This window comes from Myotis daubentonii, chromosome 18, assembly GCF_963259705.1.
Source record: "Myotis daubentonii chromosome 18, mMyoDau2.1, whole genome shotgun sequence".
NCBI lineage: Eukaryota > Metazoa > Chordata > Mammalia > Chiroptera > Vespertilionidae > Myotis > Myotis daubentonii.
Window position 1 is genome coordinate 29,498,479 of NC_081857.1, and position 14,963 is coordinate 29,513,441.

The window sequence follows — 14,963 nt, forward strand, 5'->3', positions numbered from 1 at the left end:
TGTTAGTATTGTTTTGACACTATTACTAATATGATAGCCTTAATATATGATAACTAGAGGCCCAATGCATGAAATTTGTGCAAGAGTAGGCCTTCCTTCTCCCGGCTGCTGGCACCAGTGTCCCTCTGGCACCAGGGACCCAGGCTTCCCTTGCAGCCTTGGTTTTGTCCAGGTCTTCCAGAAGGACATCCAGTCTAATTAGCATATTACACTTTTATTATTATGGATACCTACTATCACAATGCCTGGTTGCTTATCTAATAAAAGAGAAATATGCAAATTGACCGTACCTCTGCTACACTCACAAGCCACACCCACCAGCCAGTCAGAGCAACTATATGCAAATTAACACAACCAAGATGGTGGCAGGGAGCTGGAGCAAGCAGGAGACTTGGTTTCCCTGGTAATGGAGGAAGCCAAGCTTCCTGCTTGCCCTGGCCGGCTGTAGCCTCCACTAAAGGCAACAAAGTTTCAATTATAGAAGATAAATAAATCCCAGATACTTGCTTCCAGCCAGCCTACACTGTGGCCAACCTGCAAACAGCCATCAGCCCCTCACCCAGGATGGCCACACCCTCATGGGGTGAGGGTCCCTGCTGGGGGGCTTGGCCAGCCTGCAAACAGCCATCAGCCCCTCACCCAGGCTGGCCAGGCACCCCAGCAGGACCCCCACCCTGATCCGGGACACCCTTCAGGGCAAACCGGCTGGCCCCCACCCATGCACCAGGCCTCTGTCCTATATAATAAAAGGGTAATATGCAAATTGACCCTAACAGCAGAACGAGTGGGAATAACTGGTCACTATGACACACACTGACCACCAGGGGGCAGACACTCAATGCAGGAGCTGCCCTCTGGTGGTCAGTGTGCTCCCACAGGTGGAGCTCTGTTCAGCCACAAGCCAGGCTGATGGCTGCCAGTACAGCAGTGGTGGTGGGAGCCTCTCCTGCCTCCTCAGCAGCGCTAAGAATGTCCGACTGCACCTTAGGCCTGCTCCCCACTGGCAAGTGGACATCCCCTGATGGCTCCCGGGCTGCCAGAGGGATGTCTGACTGCCAGCTTAGGCCCAATCCCCCGGGGAGCGGGCCTAAGCCATCAGGTGGACATTTTCCGAGGAGTCCCAGACTGCGAGAGGGCACAGGCCGGGCTGAGGGACCCCCCCCCCCCCAGTGCACAAATTTTTGTGCACCGGGCCTCTAGTAGGTAATTACAAAATACCACTTTTCTTTTTTCATTTACCGGATAATTTGGGGTACAGGCACTTAACCACTTTTGGAGACCTGTTTCTTCTGGGGATACCTGAGGCATCTCTTGTTTCTTGTCAAAAGCCAGTCTAAAAAATAAAAAGCCTGTCTAATCATTAACATCAATAGAGTATATATATCAGCATAAATACAGCTGTGGAGCCCTACTCAGCCAATTAGGCAACTCACTAGTCTGTCTGCAGAAAGCCTCACAGTTTATCAAAGCAAATGGGGTTACTATGGGAAGGCCCTGAGATTTTGAAATTACGTTGATGTAGCAGTAACTGTTGCAGTGGAATAAAAACTCAACGACAAAGAAGCGAAAAGAGCCGAAACCGGTTTGGCTCAGTGGATGGAGCGTCGGCCTGTGGACTGAAAGGTCCCAGGTTCGATTCCGGTCAAGGGCATGTACCTTGGTTGCGGGCACATCCCCAGTGGGGAGTGTGCAGGAGGCAGCTGATCGATGTCTCTCCCTCTCATGGATGTTTCTGGCTCTCTATCTCTCTCCCTTCCTCTCTGTAGGGGAATCAATAAAATATATTTTTTTTTTAAAAAAGCGAAAAGAAACAACAAAAAAGGAAGCCATTAAATTTTTCCTCACAACTCTACAAATTGCTTATTATGTATTTCCTAGGACTAAATGTAAGAAGGTGAGTTTATTTATGTGCATATCCTTTCTAAAACAATAGCCTGGTAATTAAAAATAACAGTTACTTATTACTTTTTTTGATAATACGTTGCAAGTTTAGTAGCATGCATTCGCAGGCAATACATTACTGTTGCAGGATCACTGTATGAGCAAATGCTGAAGGAGTTTGCAGACATCTGCGTTACCATAGGGAGATAGATTGGATGTAGCCCATATGTGCAGTAGTCTGGTTATAGGAAATTGTAGACTGAAAAGACTTGTAAATGCTCATCCCTGCACACAGATTAAACAGAGGAGCCACAACAAGCCAGAGCAACAGTTCCTTATAGTGAAAAGGCAAGAATAGCAGGAATTGGAAACGAAAACCAGCTCAGTAGCCAGATGATACCGTCCTCCATAACGGCGCCCTGAAGGCTCGCTCACATGGAGCCAGAGCTCGCCGTGCTGTGCGAAAGCCTTGCTTGCCAGTGAGGGCTTTTTATGCGCACCTCATTCTGGATGGGAACTCTTAGCCATGTAGGGGGTGGTTAGCAGATAGCCCTCGGTTCCTGCACAGCGGGACAGCAGGCACTCAGACCCCCGGGAGGTGAGCACCCGCATCAGGAGAGGAGCGCCAGCGTGCGCCTGGTGCCGCTGTGCGCAGGGAACACAGGAAGGGAAGGCACTGATGAACTAACAGGGACGGGGTAGGGATCATTTTGACTGCTTGTCTGTATTTTCTGAAATTTTCTCTAATCAACCTGTTACTTTTGGTGTAAAGAGCTTCATCCGATGCATCAAGTCCCTGCAATAGAATAGCACGAAGGTTTATGTCACCAGGTCACTACCTCCCAACCCTGTGGGAGCTGAAACAATTCCTGGGGAGTGGGGTGGATGAAATGTTTATGAATAAGACTGTCCACAGTTACGTGAGCTGCTAAGATTAAATGACAAGGGTAGTTGTTCTTTCAAGGAACAAACTGACCCTCTGCTTAGGAAACAAATTTTCCATCGCTTAAAAGGGATGGGGGCAGCAGCCGTGCACTTTCCCGTGCACAACAGCAGTGATTAAGACTTTTCTGGAACATTCTTGTAGGAGGATTAAGGGCTGTGGAATTGTTCAGCCCGGAGGCAAGGAAGAAGAGGTAAGACATAACTCATTTGACTTAAATGGAAAATAGAATGTGGGAACAGAGGCTGGAATGGTTACAGTGGGGGTTTGTTCTTGTTTTTCGCCTTATAAATTGTGACGTACAGCTTAGAGCGTAAGTGTATAACTTAATGAACTACTGGAAAGCAACCATAGATGTAATCACCACCCAAGCCAAGAGCTAAAACATCACCAGCACCCAGCACACTCCTTCCCAGTCAAACCCCCAACCCATCCTCCCTACAGGTTACCACCATCCTGTCTTTTATGCAGTTTTGCCCGGTTTGGGACTTTTATGTAAATGGAACCATATAATATGTCTGTGGTTTCTCTCCCTCCATATCATGTTTAGATGATTACTCATTTTGTTGCATGTGGTTCTAGTTCTCCCATTTTTGTTGCTATATAATACTAGGGGCCCAAGGCATGAATTCATGCACCTTGAAAGGAGCTGTGGTGGGCATGGGAGCGGGTCTCGGCCCATCCTCCGCACCCCCACGTAGCTCCTCCCGCCACAGCCCCCAGTCTCCTATCTGCCAGCAGCCCCGCTCCCACCACCACCACTCCCATGCACTGATGGCGTCAGCCCCAGTCGCACCCACTGCTGGTGCTGGCCCCAATTGCTCCACGCCATCAGCGGGTACAAGCAGTGGCTGCTGCCCCGATCGCCCCTTAGGTCCAGGGGGAGGTGGAGAAGCCCTCAGGGGGCGATCAGGGCCAGCAGCTGGCAGTGGGTAAAACCAGCGGCTCTGGCACTGGCTGTGGGTGCAAGCGGGGCCGGTGCCGGCAGTGGGTGCGAGAGGTGGCTGACAGCCCCGATCACCCCTCAGGAGCACGGGGAGGTGGAGAAGCCCTGAGGGACGATCAGGGCCGGCAGCTGCCGCTTGCACCCACTGAAGGCGCCGAGCGATCGGGGCCAGCACCAGGCATCGGCAGCAGGTGCAGCACCGGGTGAAAACACAGTGTTCAGGAGCAAGGAATTTTCAGTCACCACCAGAGGCTCACCCCATGACAGCCACCGGCACCCCGCCTTGGGCTGGCACCCCCGCTCACCTCCACCGTCCGGCTGCGGCCGACACCTGCCATGTTCCGCACACACCCCCTGATGGTCAGCGCACGTCATAGAGATCACTTGTTCGGTTTTTCCACTGGTCAGTCTATTTGCATATTAGCCTTTTATTATATAGGATTCCATCATAGACATTTGCCATCATTTATGCATTTTATTTTTGATAGACATTTCGGTTGTTGTTAGTGGTGAAGTGACACCAGAATGTTACCAGACCTCAGTACTCAAGTTCAGCAAAGAAAGAATTCAGAACCAAGAAACTCAAATTATAAGAGGAAGTTTATTTAGAAAGTCGCATGCCAGGGATATGGGGATGTGACACCTATTCCCTGCCCAGAAAAGACTGTAGCTCTAAAGGCAGATATATAGCCCGGCCGGGTTGAGCCTCAACTTATGAACCAGGAGGTCACGGTTCGATTCCCGGTGTGGGCTCGATCCCTAGGAGGGAGCATGGAGGAGACAGCCGGTCAGTGATTCTCTCTCATCCTTGATTCCTTCTCTCATTCTTTCTCTTCCTCTCCCTTCCTCTCTGAAATCACTAAAAATTTATATATTTTTTTAAAAAAAGGAGAGTGGAGAAGGGCATCTGCTGGTGATAATGCCCTAAAGCAGTGGTCCGCAAACTGCGTCTCGCGAGCCACATGCGGCTCTTTGGCCCCTTGAGTGTGGCCACGAAGTTTCCATCGCACTGTACGTGCGCGCCCTCACGTGGTATTTTGTGGAAGAGCCACACTCAAGGGGCCACAGTTTGCCGACCACTGCCCTAAAGGGACTGCCTTGTAAATCTCAAAAGCAGTGGGGATAAAATTAAACACAGAAAAAGAAAATGTTCACAGGTGAGGGTGTGTTGAGCACTAGAATTGATCGATAGAATCTTTTTTTTTTTAAACTATTTTTTTATATATGTATTTTATTGATTTTTTACAGAGAGGAAGGGCGAGAGATAGAGAGTTAGAAACATCGATGAGAGAGAAACATCGATCAGCTGCCTCCTGCACATCCCCCACTGGGGATGTGCCCACAACCCAGGTACATGCCCTTGACCGGAATCGAACCTGGGACCTTTCAGTCCACAAGCCGACGCTCTATCCACTGAGCCAAACCGGTTTCGGCGATCGATAGAATCTTGAACAAAATAGCAGACGCATAGCATGATCATGAAGCCAGTTGAATCGCTTCCTCTAGAGCAGCGGTTCTCAACCTGTGGGTCCCGACCCCTTTGGGGGTCGAACGACCCTTTCACAGGGGTCGCCTAAGACCATCGGAAAACACATATATAATTACGTATTGTTTTTGTGATTAATCACTATGCTTTAATTATGTTCAATTTGTAACAATGAAATTGGGGGTCACCACAACATGAGGAACTGTATTAAAGGGTCTCGGCATTAGGAAGGTTGAGAACCACTGATCCTAGATAACAGTGAACTTTTAGAAAGTCACAGCGTAACCAGCGAGTGTGACCACAGTCAGACCTGGAAAGCTGGTTTTCCGCATCTGTAACGTGGGACTTAGGCCTGCCCGCGGAGCTGTTGTGAAGAGTAAAGAGAGATGCGTGGAGAGGGCTTCCCTTCTCAGCCCGCAGGAGGACGTTCATAGCAGCTTCCTGCTGGCTCCTGTCCTTGATAATATTCAGGGAACAGGAGTAAGTAGGGACGTCAGCCATTTGAACTGCGCCCCGCCTCTTTCCTGGTGCCTTTGTTTTCCTTTACTTCAGCCCTTGGCGTCCTGAGAGGGTGGCGGGGCATCCTGCGCTCGGTATTTACAGCTGTTTTCCTAAAGAAACAGCACCCTGCCCGGTTCTGCCAGGAGGGATTAGGCTGTGATCCGCGCGAAACCAGCGGCTGCAGGCCGTGCTGCCCGAGCCCCGCCCCGAGCTGCCCGAGCCCCGCCCCCGAGCTGCCCGAGCCCCGCCCCCAGAGCTGCCCGCCACCCCCCCGCCCCCAGAGCTGCCCGAGCCCCGCCCCCAGAGCTGCCCGCCCCGCCCCCCGCCCCCCGCCCCCAGAGCTGCCCGAGCCCCGCCCCTGAGCTGCCCAAAGTTTCCAAAGGGGCTGTCCTTCCGGGGAAACGAAAGTGAAATTGAACCGGAGCCATTTCGCAACCCGCTCACCCTCCCGGGCCAGGAGCTTCCTGTCCGGCTACTCGGACGCCCCGAAGCCCCCCGCGCCTGTGGAGCCTCGAGCAGAAGCCTGGCCCCTGGAAACCCACGCCACCCGGGGGAGGGTCGCGCTGCCTGGTCATGCCTCGGGGGGCGCCATGGACCTGAGGCAGGTAAGGGCGGCCCTGAGCTCCCGGCGTGGGCCCACCGCCCACGTTTCAGCCGGTAACTAGTGTGCGCGCACTCGCGTGCTGTGTGTGCTCTTGCCCGGCAGAACGGCTGTTGTAGTCCTGTCTGTCGGGGTAACTAGCTCTGCCGTGCGGGGCAGTGGGAGGAAGAGGCTTGTGGGGGGAAGGCCGGAGCCCAGGGCCAAGCAAAGCCGCCTCCCCTTCGGCTTGGACCTCGGGTGCTCGGCCGCACCCCTCCTGGAGCCCCCTGGACAACAGGCTTCATTTTAGCATCCTCTGCACCTCCTGAAGGCGTTTGGGAAGTGAAAACCACCCTTCTTACCCTTAGGAGGAAGTTGATAGCAGCTTTATTCATTGTCGCTAAAAACTGGAAAAACAATGACCTTACACAGGTGATGACACACACAGTGGCGTACATCCATGTAATGGGCTGCTGCGTGGCCCAAACAAAGGAAGGACGGACTGACACATGCAACAGTGTAGGTGCATCTCAAACGCGTTGTGCTAAGCAAAAGCCTGCATATATACTGTTTGCATCCCTTTAGCTTTATTCTGAGGGGAAAAACCCACAAAGATAAAAGGACAGCCCTAGCGGTTTGACTCAGTGGATAGAGCATTGGCCCTTGACGGGAATCGAACCCGGGACCCTTTGGTCCGAGGGCTTAATGTCTTTATTGATTTTAGAGAGAGAAACATTGATCCAGCTGCCTTCTGTGCGTCCCCAACCGGGGATCGATCCCACAACCCCGGCATGTGCCCTGACGAGGAATCGAACCGTTGACCTCTTGGTTCATGTGTCAGTGCTTAACCACTAAGCAACACCAGGCAGGCTTTAATCTTGTATTATTTGTTTGTATTACAACTGTAAACCTACTTTCGTCCACCTTGTGTATATACATACATGTATATGTATTTATATATATCTTAAAAATGGAGGTAAATTTACACAGTAAAACTTTTTAGTGTATAATTTTAGTGTATAATTCTGAGTTTTGACTACATAAAGCCAAAGCACATATGGCCTTATAACTATAACCATGATCATATATATATATACACAAACATACGTGTATACATATATATCTTCCTTTTTTATTTATATTTTCTTTAAAAGAATTAGGCACTTAAGGAAAAGCAGCTTTTCACACATATCAATATATTTCTCTATGGAGCCCACGTAGTAAAAGTGGGGGCTCGTCTCTTGATGCTAAATATATGAGATGAGATTGAAGTGCAGGTTTGCAGGGCAGTGAATGTGAAATGGCTTGTTACATCGTTTTCATGATACGTAGACCAGAGCGGGTGAGTGGCGATGGAGGGATTTAAGAATGGCCGACCTGAGGTGGTTCCCCACTTTCTTGCCCTCGCTCCCATTCAGTGGTTCTGCAAATGGCTGTTCTCAAGGGGTGGATTGGCTTGGCTTGTCTTTCAGGGGACTTGGGGAGGGCAAGTAAGAAAAAATAACCTCCCTCTAATCTTTCCCTAAAATAGCAATTGTTAACAAATGTATGTGTCCCTTTTTCTGTGCGCATTCTAGCGTGTGCACACACACACCCACGCACATATTCATGGGTTTTTCTTGTGTTTACAACATGGGGCGTTCTAGCATGCATGTTCCTCTGCAGCGTGCTTTTTTTGCCGGTTAATTTAACATTCTGTCATGCCTATATTTCCTCCAGGTGAATACAAATAGATCGCAACACTTTTTTTTTTTAACTGTGAGTACTGTTCCATAGCCTGAACGTGTCATGATTTACTCTACTCTTACATAGATGAACATTAAAAGGTTTTGCAGACTTTGGCCAAGTAGAAGCAGTGTAGATCTAAAAACATTTGGCTAGGAACTGACTTCAGCCATTTTGAAACAGTTATTTTACCAAGGTCAGTCAAAGAACTAAACAGAAGCGCTGAAATCCCCATAATTCAGCTTTTGTGAGCCAACTCCCGCTCTGCACACGCACACCGTGCTGGGGAAAGGAGTGTGTGCGGCAAGAAGAGAAGGGATAGTGTGTCAGGGGATGTCTTGTTCTTGGTCTTAATTCCACAAACGTTTGGGGATCAACTTCGTGCCAGGTGCTGGGGATGCGGGAGCTTCCTGTGGAGTCGACTGCAGACCCCCGTCAGTGCTCCCTGGGAATATTGGGAGTGGAGAGTTGAGCACAATTTCTAGAATACCTAATATTGTTCATCGCCTTTCAGATATACTGCAATCTATGTGCACCATTTTAAAAAAACCGATAGCTCTGATAAAAGATAAAGTCGGCAGGGTAACAGGTGCCGAGAAGGAGGAGTTCAAAGGCTGGAAGCATTTAAGGAGATCTGCAAGGACGGGTTGGACTTGTAATAGGCGGCAACAGAGGGAGAAGCAGGCCGCGTGGACTAGGATGTGGAGGCATGAGGAGATGAGAGGCTCTTGTCTTCCGTAGCCCGGGTAGGGTGAGAGGTACCGAGGGGCTGGAACTGTAAATGCACACCTAAGGGGAAATTCGGAGGTGGCAGACGAGGTAAGACTTGGCAACTACCTGATTTTGGATGGAGGAAGGCAGACAGGCAGCAAAGATGACTCAGGTTTCTCACCTTAATAACTAACTGGAGAAGGGTGCCATTATCAGCAGTAAGAGCAGCAGGAGGGGGCTGGCTTGAGGGGAAAGGTGAATTTGGTTGGGATATGTGGCGTTTGCAGTAATAGTAGGAGAGCTAAGTGAACAGATTATCTAGGCATTTGGAAATTCAAGTCTTAAGCTTCAGGACAAGGTGGTGGCTGGAGAGAATAGGCAAGTAAAGGAGGCCAGGTTCATATCCTCCTCATTCATGTTCATCATCCCTCCCCAAAGGAAGGCTGAGCCACGGCTTAGATACACTGTTTGGTTAGTTACATGATGTGTCCTTTGCTGCTTTCATCCCAGCTGAGTCCCTGTCCGCTCTTCCAGGTTACAGGTCTAGCTGCGGAATGCTAGGCTACATTTAACATCTAGCAAGAAATAGCATTTAGAGCCCCCTAGACCTTGAGACCCCCGTCCTGTGTAACAGTTTCCATGTTGTGTGTGGCTGCTTTTGTGCTGCCGTTGAAGATTGCCTGACCCCTTCCAGAAAAGGTTTGCCGGCCCCTGGAAGAGCCTCCGGGTTTGAGGTTTGGTGGTGGCCCCGCTGGAGTCACAGTGAGAAGCCAGACGAGTGGTGGTCATCGGGGAACTCCACAGCCAGGAGAGCATGAGGGGGCGTGGCAGGGATGCTAAAACCCCCTAATGGCAACAGGATGTGGTTATTGAAAAAGGGTCCCGCCTGCAGGCCCTGGCCCCTCAGTAGAATCAGACAAGGGGACAAGCATGAGGAAGCAGTGATCCCAGCTGTTGCCCCCTCAACCTCACATCCACCACACACACACACACACACACACACACACACACACATACACACGTCTGACAGCCCCACCCTGGGTCTCCCACCTCCACCCCCGCCTGGGAGAGAGGATGAGCACGGGTGTGTGTGCTGGGGGGAGAGGCAAGTGCTCGGTGTTCTGGTAAGTGTGTGGCAGTTTGTGAGCACATGGTGTGGCTGTGCCCATGGAACTGGGTTCTGAAGGACACAGAATGTAACCATGGAAACAGCTGTTGGGAGGGAGCTGAGGGCAGGGCTGAGGTCTCCAGGAGTGACCCTGCCAGCTCCACTCATCCAGGTGAGCTGGTGGTTTGGTTAGAAGCTAGTGCCAGCGTCCCTTCCAAGCCTGAGCACCACGCTAGGTATGAGCACATGTGTCTGTTTTCTAAGGAATCCTCCATCCGCCCCAAAACCAGAGTCTGGCGGTGATGAGCCGAGGAGCCTGTGTGCTCCGGCTGCCCTTGGGGGGAGGGGAGGGTCTTCTGTCATAGCCGCACAGGACTGGCTTCCACTTGCATCTCCTTTTGTTCTAATCACCCAAAGGATAGATTTTAGACACGAGGGGTCTGTGCTGCAGTCCATACCCTGGTCCCCTGGCCCCTTTGCACTTAGGCTATTGTTCTCTTTTTGTTTTAATATGTTTTTATTGATTTCAGAGAGGAAGGGAGGGCGAGAGAGAAACATCGATGACAGAGAATCATTGATTGGCTGCCTCCTGCACGCCCGCAACCCAGGCATGTGCCCCTTGGCAGGAATCAAACCTGGGTCCCTTTAGTCCACAGGCCGATGTTCTATCCACTGAGCCAAACCAGCTAGGGCTCTTTCTGTTTCTTTTGGAAAGAAAATATCTGTTTGTTTTTATTTTTAAAGGGTAAGTGTTTTGCTGAGTGGAAGATTCATTCTCAGCTCCCTAAAATTCTGCCAAAGGGAACAGAGCAAGTTGGGTTGCTGGAGCGGCCGTGCTGCTCCTGGGAGCTCTGTGTGTGCACTTCCTGCTCCTCTCTCTCCTCTTTGGTGGGTGAACGGCAGTGCTTACGAGGTGGGCAAGCCATCCTTGCTGGGTCCCCAGCCCTCATCACACACTTTCCAGCCACTAGAAATCAGGGGCAGCACCCCCCGCCCCTGCACCCCCCGCAGGAGGAAGGCCCAGGCTCACCACTGCTCACGTCCCGGTTCGTCTTCTCGTTCTGCAGGGGTGTTCTTTCGGCAGATACTACCCCGGTCCGTTTCAAGGCTATGAGCACAGCAAGCGCAGGCACCAGCAGCCGGAGCCAGGATCTTATCCTCAGAGTTTCCAGCTTCAGCAAATAGAGTTTCTCAAGGGGCGGCTCCCAGAAGTGCCCCTCATCGGACAGCAGGCACCACCACCACCGTCACCCCTCCTCCCTGAACCCTGGCCACGGTTTCCAGGACCACCTGCCCGAGGCTGGCAGCAGGAGATCTGGGGGGTCCCCAGGGGTGTGCCTCTCAGGAGCCAGGTACGCCCCAGAGGGTTCTGGCCTCCTTCCCCACGCGGCAGGGCTCGGCCGTGGGGCGGTATTGATCGGCTGTCCTCACATTTCCAGGCACTGAGCCTCGGCCAGGATCAGGAGCAAAGGGTCTTAGAGCTCCTGCAGGAGCGTGGCGAAGGGAAGGCCACCACAGCACATGACCTGGCTCGGAAGCTCCAGGCCCCAAAGAAGGAGATCAACCACATCTTATACCGCCTGGAAGACAAGGGCGTGCTGCACAGGGAGGCGGGAACCCCCCCTTTGTGGAGCATTGCCGCTCCCGCTCAGGCTCTGAACCGGCACAGCCGAGCAGCCACAGCAGACGGCTGGAGCCAGGGAGCTCCAGACCCAGTTCCCAGCTGGGAAACCGCAGGCGGGAGCCCCGCGTCCGACTCGGAGGACCCCCCTGAGCCTGCCGACATGGCCGAGATCAAGGAAGACATCTGCAACCACCTGTTTGACGTGGTCAAGTCCTCCGCCCTGAATTTGGCTAAAAATATCGGCCTCTCGAAAGCCCGCGATGTCAACGCCGTACTGATTGACTTGGAAAGGCAGGGCGACGTGTACAGGGAAGGGGCAACCCCTCCAATCTGGTACCTGACGGACAAGAAGCGAGAGAGGATACAAATGAAGAGAAGTACGAACAGTGTCCCCGAAGCCACGCCAGCTGCTATCCCTGAGACCAAAACAGACGCAGAGCTTCCCGCCTGTACCTCACCCGCGCCAGATGCCTCAAACGAAGCCGCACCAGATGCCTCAAACGAAGCCGCCACAGAAAAAGTGGAGAATGGGCAGGAGCCGGTCATCAAGGCAGAAAGTAGGCCACAGGTGTCCCCAGAACCAGTGAAACCGAAACCACCTGTTTGTGACAATGGCCCCTCCAAACCTGGGTATGTGGACTTTGAGAATGGCCAGTGGGCCACAGATGACATCCCAGACGACTTGAATAGTATCCACACAGCCCCAGGGGAGTTTCGAGCCATCATGGAGATGCCCTCCTTCTACAGTCATGGCCTGCCACGGTGTTCACCCTACAAGAAACTGACTGAGTGCCAGCTGAAGAACCCCATCAGCGGGCTGTTAGAATATGCTCAGTTCGCTAGTCAGACCTGTGAGTTCAACCTCATAGAGCAGAGCGGACCACCCCATGAGCCTCGGTAAGAGACCCCCGGGACCGATGGACCTAGGGTTGGGTCAGGCGCTCTTGCCCCGGACAGTTTGCTGACTCATGAGCAGTGTTGTGTGGTGGCCCCGACTTCTCCCTCTTCCTTTCTGCCCTCTGGCCAAAGCACCCTTGTTGGCCCTTCCTCTAGATCAGGGGTGGGGAGCCTTTTGTCTGCCAAAGGCATTTGGATATTTATAACAGCATTTGCTTAATTATAATTCACTGAATATAAATTATGTCGTTATGAAAAGAGCTCCTAGATTTACTGAATTTTGAGTCCCGCCTGTAGTTGCCTTGGCAGGGCCAGACCCAATGATTTCGAGGGCCTTTATATGGCCCGTGGGCCGGACGGTCCCCACCCCTGCTCTAGATCTTAAGCAAGGAATGTAGACCTCAGACCAGCCAGAATCCTGGCTGAGCAAAGGGAAGGTTGACCCCATTGGCTAAAATGAAGCTTCTTGGGAAATGCTTAGCTTTCGTGCATCAATGTCATGTCTGCCTCTGAAGGCCAGAGGCCATGAAGACTCGGCTCCCTTGCCGTTCCCCCTTCCCCACACTAAGTCCCCAGGGTGGTCCAGGAGCAGTGGGTGGGGGCAGGCTGCACACACAAGCAAGGGCAGCTTGTGCTGCCAGCAGCAGTGGATTCAAACCCACCCCCAGCCCCCTTTCCGCGGGGAAAGGACGGGGTAGAGCGCGCAAGGCTGCCCGCCTACCGACTGGCGGTTCCGGTCTCACCTCCTCTGCACGGATGGGTGGGCTCCACTTGCTGCTGCTTCTAAGCTGTGAAACCAGAGGTGACCCCACTCAGACAGCTGGCCGGCTCCTGCAGGCCGGCGGACAGATTGGGAAGACAGGCAGGCCCAGAGGGAGCTGCTGAACCCACTGACGCTGAGTGGCTGCACACCAGCTAGCGAGGGCGGGAGAGGCTCTCCTAGGCTGTTTGCTAAGGGCAGGATTCCCAGCTTCCCCGTTCTCCCTCCTTGCGCCCGTCTTAATCACTCAGCGATGGTGTCGCGGGAGAGCTGTTAGGGATCGCGGGAGAGCTGTTAGGGAGAGGACGTGTGTCTGTCCAGACGTGGCCGGGCCTGGGCTGGCTTGTTCATTTGGGGTAGAGACTGGATGGCCGTCATGCTCGCTCTCCTTCCTCTGTCCCTGTCCCCAGGGTTGGGGACAAGCAGTGGGTTTGGTGGCTAACCTTTCTTTGGACTCCAGCTATAAGAAACATTGATGCCATATTCACACATTTCAGAAGACCTGGGAAATAAGAAATTTGACTTACTTTTTCTAAATGAAATCCCAGACTGGGCAAAGGGCTGGACAAATTTGAAAGCTTGAACAAAGGAAGTCTAAGCTCAGGCCAGAGGCCTAGGACAAGTGCGTGTTGGCTTTCTACATAACGGGGACATTCCTTCCATCACAGCTTCAGATAGAGCGTTAGAGTGACTCAGCACAAACCGTAAGAGTGGTGTGTCCTGTGGGTAGGCTGGGACAGAAACAGGCCCAGGAAGTGGCCGGTGTTCTGCTCCCTGTAGGTGTCCGGGGCGGGAGACTGCCCTGTGAGAGCCTTCGCTTGCCTTAGGACCTGCCCTTGGGGGCCAGTCTGCTGCAGCTGCTTTAGGAAGAAGGCTTGGTTACTAACAAGGCTGTAATGGTGACTTTAGCTCAGGCGTCCTCAAACTACGGCCCGCGGGCCACAGGCAAATACAAATCCTGTATTTGTTCCCGTTTTGTTTTTTTACTTCAAAATAAGATATGTGCAGTGTGCATAGGAATTTGTTCATAGTGTTTTTTTTAAACTATAGTCCGGCCCTCGCAACGGTCTGAGGGACAGTGAACTGGCCCCCTGTTTAAAAAGTTTGAGGACCCCTGCTTTAGCTCATCATTTTTATAGACTTTATCTCAGTTCATTGTTGAGAGAGAGTGGGTTTCCCCTGAGCTAGTCTCATATCCCTGTGGCTGTGTTTGCTCTAATGAGCCGGGGGGGGGGGGGGGGGGGGGTCACTGGCTGCTTTGCTTCTGAAAAGCAGGATCAGGCTGAGCCTCCGAAAGACAGGGTCCCCTGGCCTGCCCTCCATGTCCTCCGCCGGTCGAACAGCCCCGTAGAGGAGCAGCAATTCCAGGGTGAAGATCTCTTTGAAGAGGGCAGAAGGGAGGCCTAGGCTAGTGTTCACATATCTAATCACTTTCCATCAAGATTTAAATTCCAAGTGGTCATCAGTGGCCGAGAGTTTCCCCCGGCTGAAGCTGGCAGCAAGAAAGTGGCCAAGCAGGATGCAGCCATGAAAGCCATGACCATCCTGCTCGAGGAAGCGAAAGCCAAGGACAGTGGCAGACCCGAAGAGTCCTACTACTCTTCCCTCGAGAAAGAGGCAGAGAAGGTAGGTGTCCGCCCTCGGCGAGGGTGTCCGTTCCTTTCCTGTCGGTGAAGGAGCAGGGCTTTCTCTGGCCTTCTAGAAGCGTCTCGGCCCAGCAACTGACGCTGTGTCTCAGAGTCAGCTGCCGCTGTGCCCTCAACCACCCCCTCACCAGGAGTTGAAAGAGACATGGAAGATT

General features: G+C 52.3%; 1 protein-coding gene across 1 annotated transcript in view; it reads left to right on the top strand.

Annotated features, from left to right (window-relative positions):
- Nucleotides 1-6,216: 6,216 nt before the first annotated feature.
- Nucleotides 6,217-14,963, top strand: part of ADAR (adenosine deaminase RNA specific) — a 19,948-nt gene continuing 11,201 nt past the window's right edge. The window contains 4 exon segments of the mRNA XM_059675050.1: nucleotides 6,217-6,362; nucleotides 10,949-12,402; nucleotides 14,605-14,834; nucleotides 14,881-14,901. Of these exon segments, the coding sequence (XP_059531033.1) occupies nucleotides 6,348-6,362; nucleotides 10,949-12,402; nucleotides 14,605-14,834; nucleotides 14,881-14,901 (1,720 nt within the window). The 5' untranslated portion in view covers nucleotides 6,217-6,347.